General features: G+C 37.4%; 1 protein-coding gene across 1 annotated transcript; it reads right to left on the bottom strand.

Annotated features, from left to right (window-relative positions):
* Nucleotides 1-2,226: 2,226 nt before the first annotated feature.
* LOC114300833 (uncharacterized) lies at nucleotides 2,227-7,353 on the bottom strand. The gene is made up of 4 exons (XM_082878823.1): nucleotides 7,275-7,353; nucleotides 3,596-3,763; nucleotides 2,514-3,249; nucleotides 2,227-2,427 (listed from the first exon to the last, which is right to left on the bottom strand). Exons 2-4 carry the CDS (start codon nucleotides 3,689-3,691, stop codon nucleotides 2,306-2,308), a joined length of 954 nt encoding a protein of 317 aa, XP_082734949.1. The 5' UTR covers nucleotides 3,692-3,763; nucleotides 7,275-7,353; the 3' UTR covers nucleotides 2,227-2,305.
* Nucleotides 7,354-12,608: the final 5,255 nt, after the last annotated feature.

The following is a 12,608-nucleotide window of genomic DNA, read 5'->3' as shown; positions in this document are numbered from 1 at the left end:
TAGTTGGGAACAGATTGAGAGAGAGTTATGCAAATATCTTAAGTGTTCTGTCACTCTTCGACCTTTTCAATTAAACCGAGCTCTATTTATCACCGAGAGTAAGGAACAAGCTGCAGAGTTTGGAGGATTTGGGATGCGATTTTTCGACAAGGGTATTGCGGTGAAGTTGGAGAGTTGGTCTGACAATAGGCATAGCTGTCTTAATGTCATTGCTTCATATGGTGGCTGGGTTGCTATCTGCGATTTACCCTTTCATCTATGGAATGAGGAAACATTCGAGACGATAGGGTTGAAGTGTGGAGGACTGCTGGAAGTGGATCGCAGGACTAGCACCTTTAAGAACCTTTTTAAGGCTAGGCTGAAGGTGAGAGGATTTGATTCTGGGTTTTTACCATCCACTGTCGATGTCATGGTGGGGGAAGCATCGTTCAGTGTTCGCTTGAAGCCTCTGTCTAGACCTATCAGAAGAAGAGAGGTGCCTCGGCCATGGATTCTCCGACAAGACTCATCAGATTCCAGCACCGGCGGTAGGGGAGATGAGAAGTTCGAAGGGTCAGTAAGGACACGTGGCATAGTGGAGGAGGATAGACAGTCGGGAAGACAGAGTGCATTGATCGGTGATGTTTGTGGAGATTTCCCTTCCTCGTCATAAAGGGGGTCTTGCTATTGGGAACATTGTTGCTAGAAACATTGCCCTCTTGAGCAAATGGTTGTGGAGATTTCCCGAGGAAAGCGAGTCCTTATGGGGTTCTATCATTAAAAGCAAGTATGGAATTCAGGTTAATGGTAGAGATTCTATTGTGGTTAGTAGGGGCAGTTGTCGTTCTCCTTGGAAGTCTATCTCTCGGTTGTATCCAATTGTGTCTCGGTTTTTCTCTATGAAAGTGGGTGATGGGGCTAGTATACGTTTTTGGGAGGATGTTTGGGTAGGGGATACATCTTTTGATAAAGCTTTTCCACTTTTATATCGATTGGTTCAAGCTCAAAATGTTTCAATTGAGTCGGTGGCACGTTCTCATGTGGCACCAATATCTTGGAATTTCAACTTCCTTAGGAATCTTAGTGATAGGGAGTCTCTTGAGTTGACATCTTTGTTGGCGTTGGTTGGTGGGGTTTCCTTAGCATCATATCCTGATAAAAGGGTGTGGAATATCAGCTCTTCAGGGGTTTTTTCTTGTAAATCCTTGTTTGATAATCTCATTGATAAGTCATCCGTTCCTCTGTTTCCTCTTCACATGAAAATTTGGAAAGGGGGTGTCCCTCATAAAGTAAAGTTTTTCATGTAGTCCTTAGCTCAGAGAGGTGTTATGAGCAATGATCTATTCCAAAGGAGAAGGCCAAATCACCATCTTTGCCCTCAATGGTGTGTGATGTGCAAGAGGAGTTCGGAATCAGCGGATCACCTCTTTCTCCATTGCTCGGTGGCTATTCAGTTATGGCAGCGTCTATTTGGCTTGTGTGATGTTAAATGGGTTGCTCCACGGGATTGCACACATATGCTTCTTGTTAAGTTTGATGGGTTCGGCGGATCTAAGCGAGCCAAGTCATTGTGGTCTTGTATTGTTTGTGCTATTTTCTGGATCATATGGCTGGAGAGAAATGCACGGATCTTTGATGGAAAGGAGGCTGATGCAGATTCGTTGTGGGATAGGGCTGGATTTTTGGCATCTTTTTGAGCCTTTGTGTCTCCTCCTTTTAGGGGAATCCCTCTTTTCTTGATTTCTAGGGATTGGGCTGCTATTTGTAACCCTTAGTGTTTGGGTTTGCTTTTTTTTTCTCTTTTATGATGGCTGTGTTTTACTTTCATCATGTTCCTTTTCTCTGTATGAGTATTTCTCGTCCTCCTTTCTTTCTTCTTTAATAAAATAAATTTCGTTGTTGTTTCAAAAAAAAAAAAGAGTAGAGGCAGAGCAGGCAACTCCCTGCGTACAACTAGTCTAGTAGACTAGTGCAGTTCACATTTTGTTTGACAGGAGTTGAGGATTGGGCTCTTTTTTAAAAAAAAAAATTGGCTGCGTATTTGGATTGGGATTTGTGTAGGGAAAGGAAATGGGGAGGGAAATGTGAATGACATGTAAGCTAAATTTATTTCACATTTCCCTCTTCTCTTCTCTTCTCTTCTCTCCACAAATCCTTAACCAAATCGATGATCCAAACATGGCCTTTAGTGCCATCCTTTAGGTCAAAACAATTCTCCATCACTAACTTTGTTCATGCATCATCACAAAATAATTTACACTAATGAAACCTCAACAAACTCATTTTCCTAGTTTCATTAATGAAAGAAAGAGAAGCTTCATATCAACTATGAAACATCAATACCTGTATGAGACGAAACATCCTCCTCAATAGTAGATTCAATATATTGTGCATCACCACAAGCATATAACTCTATCGAGGAAATCCCTCCACTATTTGTACATGTGCCTGCAGTTGCCAAAGCAGGAAGTTAACACAGAAACTACAGGAAGTGACTACAAGCTAAAATTTAATGCAGCAAAGAAGTATATTACCAATTGATTGTGCTGAAAACCCACCAGGCCCACCACTGGTGTAAGTACTCAGTTTTGTTTCTTTCTTCACACAAGATTCAATGGGTTTTGTTGGGATATCAATAGCAGCATCTGCAATAGACACAGCTGAGCTAACAGTATTGTTACAAAATTTTGCTCCTCTGGAGTGACCTTCAGCAACTTCAACTGAAGCTGAGCATAATGTCATAACTTTGTGGTCACATACTGCTTCATGATTATTACTTAGTTGGTGGCACAATGAAGCCCTTATCAAATCTTTTGACCCAGGAGTGATTGGCCATAACATTGCGGATGACGGATGATTATTCCTCTTAGATTTTATTTTGATATCCACATTTGAATATTCACAGGTATCTTCATCCTCATTTTTCTCTGAACACAATTCCGACCTTCCTCCTTTAATCAAGCCCAGAGAAGATGGTCGCAGAAAATTACAAACATTTTGATGTTCACTGAAAAATGAGGTATGGTCCGCATTCACACCAGCGATAATTTTTGAATCCTTAGCAACTGGTTTATTGACCTTTATCCGATCCTCGTTGATGCTTGTTTTTGGTTTCTTGTAGATCCCAAAATCAGTACATGGGTTCAGAGACAAATCAGCGACAGGATCTATAGAAGATAGAGGAATCAAATCTTGTAAGACATCAGAGTATAACTTTTTGACACTTGCACCAACTGTCTGCACCTGGTCTTCAACATATTTAACTGTGTCCTGCCAAAAATATCAATTTAAATTATAATTAGAAGTTTGCCAATTCCAATGACCATCTATGGTCAGACTTGTGACTAACAAGAATGCATATCACATTAAATGCTTCCATATCAGACACACAGACCATGTTTCCACAAAGGATAATATTTAGCCCACTTGTGGGGAAAGAAAATAGATGATAAAGAAAAATCATCTCATGAAAAGAGCATGCCCAGAGCAAGTGATAGTAATAAGAGGTTGGAAAAGAGTGTTCTGACAATAGCTGTAATTGTACTACCACTAGGAACAAATAACAGGAACTTCCCTTTCAGGGCAGCTGAAATGCAGCAAAAAATTATAGGTTTACCCGATACATATCTTCTTCCAACTCCAAGCACATGGTTTCAAACTTCTGGTATATATCTCCAACCCAGGTTATACCTTTAAAATCCGTAGGGATCATATTTTGAGAGTGCTTGTAAATGTGTGTAGTAATGTTATTATCCAGCCCCAAGATCAAGATGGCACTACTCAACTGCATAAATTCAATTGAAACTTTATCAAGGATTGAATGAAGTAAATTGGTTAAATATCATTTCCTTTTGACCATATTGTCCTAGTGCATGTAAATTTGACTAGTAAATAAACTACAAAAAACACGCACAAAAACAGCCAAAGAAAGAAAACACCACATTTTAGAGAAAAAATAGCTAGTAAAAAATTTTAAACCTGACAAAGCAATTGTCTACTTGCCAGAGTTTTAATATTTATTTATATTTATATTTTGTATTTATTTAGTTTTTTTTTTTTTTTTTTTTTTTTTGTCTTTCAGCTTTATGGAAAGAACAAACACAACCACAGCAAGACCAAAGGATTCCAAACCCACACACATTCTCCCCTAGTTTGAGAAGCAATACATTTAATGACATAAGCTATCATGTAACTCACTGATCAGCTTTCTTTGACTGACAACAACCCAAAAAAAAAAAAAAAAAAAAAACCTTCAAGACTACCAACTCCTAGTAAATCTAACAATCTGGCAAAATAATGGTTCCGTCGGCAGCTCCATTTCGCATTCTAGAGATAAACATTCTGTCATGGCTGCAACCCTATGAAACATGGGTACAGATACAATAATATTAATTTTTAGTATCATATTATACATAAGTTCAAAGGAAGGTGAGAAACAATTCTTTAGGAGTTGGGTATTAATTTAAAAATCAATTTACTTTTTTTCCAGTGAGTGCTATAAAATTTTTATTTCAGTAAGTCTAAATTGGTTGTACTGCCCTTGTGTTTTCACTTTCACACTTTTAAGTAAGTGTATGCAAGTTTCCCATAATCCAACTGTACAAAACTGTCAATAACCTATTCTCTAACCAAGGGACGGGATGAGTGACAGCGTGAAAAGTACACCGGCTCCACTCTAACCAAATCAACCACATTAAGCACAAGGGACCAAGTGCCCAAGCCTTCCGGCACTGCTTTCCCAACCCAATCCCCACCCCAACTCCGAAGAACACACCCCTTGGTTGAACCCATAACCACTCCAAAGATGTGGGTGGGGGGGGGGGGGGGGGGTTGGTGACCCACAAACGGTAGGTAATAGGACAATGAATGAACAAGTGATCAACAGATTCCACATCACCTTGACACATACAGCACTAGTTTACTAAAATGTGTTGACAACGAACCAAAGTATCAATTGTCAGGATTTTGCCTAAGGCTGCCATCCACATGAAAAAGGCCACCTTAGATGGAATGCATTCAATCCAAATACCCCACCAAGGAAACGCCCCACTCACACCACCAATCAAAGCTCGGTAACACGAAGAGACCCAAAAAACACCCTTCGCTCTCGGCAGCCAACACCACACTGAACAATCCTCTCCCACCCCCACCCCCCCAATCTGCACACTATACAAAAGATCCAAAAGATCCACCAACTGCCCAACCTCCAAATTTTGGACTTGCCGACACAATCTAATGTCCCAAACTACAAAATCCCCATTCCTAGCAAAACAAGGCACCACAGACGCCTATCAATCAACAGCAATACGAAAACTCAACGAGAACGAAAACTCTAAAGGTTCCTCACCACACCACCTTTCACGCCAAAACCTTACCTTATCCCCAAACCCCACCGTAAAGTGAACCCGTTTCAAAAACTCCCCCCGACCCAGCCATATCCCCTTCCACAAACCCTGCCCATGTGAACCCCCCACCACGCCTGAACTACACTCCCTCCTCCCCACCCCATATTTGGCTACCACAACCTGACGCCACAACCACTCTCTCTCCCACACAAGGCACCAAAGCCACTTACCCAACATGGCCAAATTAAACAACACCGGTCTCCAAACCCCCAAACCACCCACCTCCTTGGGCATGCAAATCCGATCCTAATCCACTAAATGATATCTGAACACCTTCCCCCCCCCCCAAAAAAAAAAAGACTGTCCTATAAAATTTCCCACTGCAACTTCTTCAACCGATGCTCCACCGATATTGGAATCACGTAGACTAACATAAAATAGGTTGGAACACTCGACAAGACACTCTTTATCAAGGTCAACCTCCCTCCTTTAGACTAATATTATCTCTTCCACCCCACCAATCACCGTTGAACCCGCTCCAACATGCCATCCCACGCCCCTTTTGCCTTAAAAGAAGCTTTCAACGGCAAACCCAAGTACAGTAAGGTTGACACCTTACATCCCAAAATAGCTGCCAGGTTTGACACCCTATCCACATCCCCTACTAGAATCAACTCCTTTTTCAAATTTACCGAAGCCCCGACATTGCCTCAAAACATAGAAGCACACATCCCAAATACCCCAACTATTCAGCATTAGCATTGCAAAAGATGAGCGCATCATTGGCATACAAAATATAAAAAACAACAACGGATGACGTAGATGCCAATCCCACCATAAAACCCTCCAACAGACCACCTTGCACCGCCAGAGACAACAACCCACTCACTGCCTCCATAACCAAAATAAACAACTAAGGGGGTACCGGATCACCTTGTCGCAAGCCCCAAAAAGTCTAGGAAAAACCTGCCGGCATTCAGTTTCACTAACACGGACATCCACACCGTAGACATACAAAATTGAATCCACTGTCTCCACCGCCCCCAAAACCCATTTTCTCCAAAATGGACAATAAGAACTCCCAGTTTACATTATCATATGATTTTCCAATATCCAACTTAAAGATGACTCCCGCCTACCCTTGTTAACTACGAGAATCAACACACTCATTAGCCACCAACACTGCATCCAAAATCTAACATCCTTCTACAAAAGCATTTTGTGACTGACATTACCCCCTTTAAAACACCCCTTGGTCTATTAGCCAAGACCTTAGCCAATAACTTATACACACTCCACCCAACTCCTTCGGAATCAATGCAATGAAGGTTTCTTCTCAAACTGCCCAGACTAAAAAAACGGTTCCACCATCACCATTGCATCCGCCTTCAACGCTTCCCAGCAATATTGGAAAAAAGCCATTGTAAACCCATCTGGACCGAGTGCCTTATCACCATTCATCGCCCTCAACACCCCAGCCACCTCCTCTGCTTTCACAAGTTCTAAGAAAAAGTATACCAAACCCAACCAGAAATTCACGGAATACAATCTATAGCAAAGAAAACTCCAAAGAGAGAGGGAAAAAAAAAAAAAAAAACCACCACCAATTCATTCATGTTAAGATTTCAATACAAACAATCAAAAGTCACTACCACTCTAAAATCTCATCATAGATAGAAACAAATAAAAAATCAATAACTGAATTAACGAACAAAAATCAAGATACAGAAGTTGAGAAAGAACACAAAAAAATCATACATATATGTGTGAGAAAGTATAGAAAAGTTGAAGGAGAGGTACTTACGTTAGGTAAAAATCAAAACCTAGAAGCAGAACCCAGAAGAAAACTACAGAACCATTTTGGCTTCAAAGAACAACGATAAACAGAAAACAATACCAAAGAATGAGTTTAGACTTTAGAGAGAGGGAGGGAGAGAGAGAGAGAGAGACCAGAAGAATTTTGTTGATGAGGAGAACCAGAAACGTAGAAACGGAGTTCACCTGGTTTCTTTCAAGCTGTCTGTCGCTTCTCACGTGTGCAAGAATATACTTTAGAAACCTTGGATTATAAATCAATATAATTAAAATACCACTGATTATAAAAATAAAAAAATTTGAGTCCACTGTCTAGAAAATTATTGTTTTGTTTAGTAAAGTTTTAAAATTATGATTCGAGAATAGAGTAGTTGTATTTTGAGTTATGAGTTTTGGAATTATTATTTGAGTGTGAAAAATTTATTTAGTTATAAATTTTGAAAAGAGTTTGAATTGAGTGATATGACATATGATATTTGATTCAAAAATTTAAAACTCATAACCAAACACACAACATAAAATCTTATTCAAAACTCATAAAAAAATTTTAAAAAAATTCCCAAAATATTTTTTATTTAAAATATAAAAATAACAGGTGCCAAAAAAAAAATAAACACGAATATTGTTTCGATCAACCGGCTGGACGTCCAGAGAACGTCCGGTGAATGACCGGGTAGACGTGTTTTAAAAAGTGAATGTGGAATTAATTTTTAAAAATTGTAAACAAACAGAGCATTCAAATCATGTTGTGGAATCATATTTGGAAAACTCCACCAAACACATCCCAAGTTTTATATTTTTTATATTTTTTTATTTTTAATATTTTATGTAAATTTTTAATTTAAATATATTTAAAAAATATAATATTACAAAAAAAAATTTAAATTCACCAAATACAAAAAAAAAATATAAAAATTTCATATATTCTCATATTTTGTTGTATTTAATGAATTTTTTAAAGATTTTTGTTTAAATTTTTTAATTTTTAAATATATTAAGATTAAGTGAATCCAAAAGTTTTTTTAAAAAAAAATTGATTAAAATATTTTAAAAAATTATTAAAAATATAAAAATAAAAACTCGAAAAACAGTTTTTGAAAATTCAAAACCAAACAAGGTGATTTGCACCTAAATAATAATTGAGTACGCCCAAATTGTATTATACTCTAATATAAATTTACTAATAAGAACAATACACATTAAAGAATAAATCCTAAAATAAAATAGGGTTATTTACACAGAGATTCTTAAATTATTGAGAAGTATCACTTTGACCTTCTCAATTATAAAAGTGTGACGACCCCAATGTGTATATCATTTTTTTATACTATTTTATTGAGAATATTTGCATGATTATGTATTTAATTTTGTGACTATATGTTTGTTTATGGAATATTTGTTAGAATATCTACTTTGAATTAGAAATTCAAAGTCCAAACGGATTCAGAAACCGAAATTGACTAATTTAATAAGCTCATTAGAATATTTAGAACCAAATGGTAAGTTTGATTAAAATTTAATTCAGACTTAAAATAATTGGAATAAATCAATTAGAATTGATTATGATTAATTAGACTTAAGCTTGTTTAATTAGACTTAATCCTACTTAATTAGCCTAATCTAATCCATGATTTATATATGTGTGTTAAGCCTCTTTGAGCTCATTCTCATCATCATTTGGTTGAAATTAGAGCGAGAGAGAGAGAGAGAACTTCTAGAGAGAGAGAGAGAGTGAAGAATTGAGAAGATTTGAATGTGAAGTTTTTGGTTTTGTTTTTGGAAAATTGAAAGAAATTTTGAGTCTTTGGTTTGGTGTTTATCAAGTATTCATGTTTTGGAGAGTGTTTTTATATGTTTGAACTGGCCATGCAAGCTTTTGGATTTAAAACTTGTGTTTTGGAACTTAAAACTCAATTCTGAAAAACTCAATTCTGAAAAACTCAAAATTTGACAACTTCGCTTGAGCGATGAAATCGTCGCTCGAGCGCACTTTGCATGCTCCCAGTATTTTTGCATAACTTTGCAGTTAGCTCGAGCAACCAAGTGTGCACTCGAGCAAACCTCACATTTGCATTGTACTTGGCTCGAGCGACCAAGTGACAACTCGAGCATACTTTAGCACCATCCAGTACTTTTGTAGTCAAGCCACACTACTTGAGTGCAAGTGAACATTGTAGCTAGTTTTCATGCTCCTCGGAGGGGTTTAGTCTTTTCAGATACGATAGCCCTACAGTTCAGACTCCCATGGTTCCGAATCTGGTTTCACAAGTGCAATGTGAAATAAAAAAACACAAATAAAAGTCCAAATCTGACAAATCTTTAGAAAATCCATTTATTATCAGGGATGCTAGAAATGGACTGCATTGCAAGATTTCAAAGTTACCACCTAAATATTTTTGAAAAATTTAAGAAACTCGTGACTCATGCCAAAGGCCACTTGTCCATCATAACCAAAGGCTACTTGGCTCAAGAACTTAGGTATGAGAGGGGAATGTCATGAATTGAGCACACCCCTCACCTGATCAAAGATCGGCCTCTACTAATCATGATGTAATTCTTATCAATACTATATGCTCTTGTTATGATTTATTAATGTTAACTTACTATGTGAGGACACAAGTATAGGCTATTTCACCCACTTCGGAATGCTTTGATTTCATGTTTGTTTGAAAAGAGTTTTGAATATGTGTTACTTGAATGAAAAGTAAGCTCATATGTACATTAATCAAAGTCGTTCCAACTTAAGCGAAATAGCCTTTATCCACAGGCATTCAAGAGGTATTTCAAATAAGCACTTAGCCTCATGATAGTATGCTTGATATGGAAACACAAACACACATACGATATGCTAAAGCAAAAATACTCACCTAGTACTCAATCGAGGCAAACCAAAGAAAAGAAAATAATTAGTAAAAATGCATGCTCTTAATATGCAAAGTGACTAATGCAACACATACAAAATGCAACTACTAGGTTCGGCTTATTTATCATGCCATATAGATCAACTCAAAGCATGCGATTGCGCACGTATTCAAGTAAGTAGAATGATGAACCGAATCCAATGCATGCAAAAATGGATACAACGCATGATAATGATATGAAATCAAAAACATGATACTATATGCAATCATGATAAGCAAGTAAATAAAAGGGAGAAAGAAATAGGGGTTAAAAGACATACAAAATATTACAAGTTTTCCCTTGCAAGAGGGTCCGAATGAATGTCCTAATTAACTAATTATTACAACACAATTGAATGAAGTAAACTAACTAATTAACTATTACAAATTCGAATGAAAGAAAAGCAACTCATTAATTACAACATTGAATCTAAAGGCCACACGCTAATGGACTTGAACGGGAGACGAGGAACTACATGTGCACAATTAAGAACATCCTCCAAAAACCTCTCTGTTTGCTGCCAGAATCTGCTCTGTTTGCAGTTAGAAAATGATTCTGTTTTGGCCTCAGATTATACTCTGCTCTGTTGTAAAATTGCCACTATCTATACAAAATAGGTGGCCGGCCGGCCATGAAAAGTGATCGGCTGTACAGAATGATGGCCGGCTGGCCACTATTCCTGGGAAATACCCTGCTACAACAGAGTTGAAACAGAGCAAAAACAGAGTGTTTCTAGGAAATGTTTATTCTCTTTGTCCTTCCCTATCATGAAGATGATCAAGGGAGAAGCAAATCCGATTCTCAAATCATCAATCATTACAAATTTGTTGCATGATGATCTTAGAAGCGACAAGACAAGAGCTCAATAAATGAAACAAAAGATAAACAATACCTCATCTCTATCATGGAGTTACCTCAAGGGAGAGGGTAGACTTGCCTCATGAATCATTAAACATCACGACAATAGTATGCGATGATTCAAGACACAATAGGTTCAGTATAACGTCTGACTAAACCTAACCAAATTTTATTATCTTTTTGCCTCTTTTACTCCAATTTTATTAACCTTTTTTTTCTTTACCTTTCCATGTTCTTATATTTTCTTCTTTTCGTCCAAAGGTGATGATTAGGTCCACTAAATCCAAAAGTAATAAAGGATAGTAAGCATGACTTGACCTGAGAAATGAGCTTTTCAAGCCCTTTTCTACAAGGAAAATTACAAAGGAAAAATCAATCCCATTTACAAGCGATAATGAATTCGAAGTCAAACTCGAAATGAGCGATAATGACTCCAAATCTAAACTCGATAATGAGCTATAATAAATCTTTCCTTTATGATTTCCAATGGTCTAACTAGAAAGTGAATCCCTTAGAAATAATGCACTGGCAATAAAGAGAAGTATCAAAAAAAAAGATCACGCTTAGCATAAGAGAGACATAATGCCCTGATAATGAACCTCCGAAGAAATTAAACCATTTAGCATGAAGGGTCTCTTTCTTATGCCTTGAGCGGTAATCTTTTGTTTGATACAACTCTTAATTAAAGAAACAAAGAAATGAGAGAGGTTGCAGAGGGCTAATGAAAGGTGGGTGATTATAATGGTGTGAATATATATATATATATATATATATATGAAAGCCATAAAAAGAAGGAAATGACTATTAATAAATGGATTGGAAGCTATGGCCTACACCAAATCCATGAGGACTTACAACAACACAAGTATAATATGCAAAGCATAATTTAACACATTAAAAAGCACTGAATCAGCACAAAAATAGTGCTGAAAATCAAGTTTTAGAGGTGGAAAAAGTGAGCAAAAATGGAACAAAACCAAGGGGTTTCAACCAACCAACAAGCCTAAGGAAGGGTACCCTTCCTCTTTTTTGTGACTTTAAATAATATATTTCAGGCCTCAAAACACTCTGAAAACAGAGAGTAAACACAAGGAAAAGAGAGAGAAAAGATGGTGAAAAAGCTCAAACATTACCCCTTAAAGAGAGGAAGAGCTTCCTAGTTCACAAACCACAAGTTGAGCACTCTCAATGAGCTAAAATTATCTTCAAGAACCTCAGCAAAATCCTCAAGTTTAGGCTTAGAAGGTGTATGTATAGTGTATGTATATTGTAAGAGAAGAGGGAAGTGTGTTGGACAAGTTATAGCTTTTGGCCAAAATTTTCCAATCCCAAACCATGAAGGGGGGCTTGTATTTATGGAAAAACACCATCTCATGTCGGAAATATCTGTAAAAAGACGGCTGGTGCAAGACATGCACATAGAGACAACTGACTGTTGCAAAATATCTGCATACGCTAAACATGGCCAACCAACCATGAAGGAGGACGACCAGCCAATCAAAAACGACTTGCTAGCCACTTGTTGGCCAGCTCTTCTCTGAGTGGTTAGGCTAGAAAACATAAGGTTTTGGTTCAAAGGGGCTGTGAGGTTTAGGTTAAAAAGCTTGAAACCGAAGCCTTTTGCTGAAGAAATTGAACGATTGCACAGCATAACATTTCATCATCTAGTGTTCAACGTGTGGTGCCCAAGTCTTAAGGGCAGTCAAAATA

Source organism: Camellia sinensis, chromosome 7 (genome assembly GCF_055761805.1).
Source record: "Camellia sinensis isolate YWXY chromosome 7, ASM5576180v1, whole genome shotgun sequence".
Classification (NCBI taxonomy): Eukaryota; Viridiplantae; Streptophyta; class Magnoliopsida; order Ericales; family Theaceae; genus Camellia; species Camellia sinensis.
Note: the sequence above shows the minus strand (reverse complement) of the source record. Positions and strands in the feature narration are given on the sequence as shown.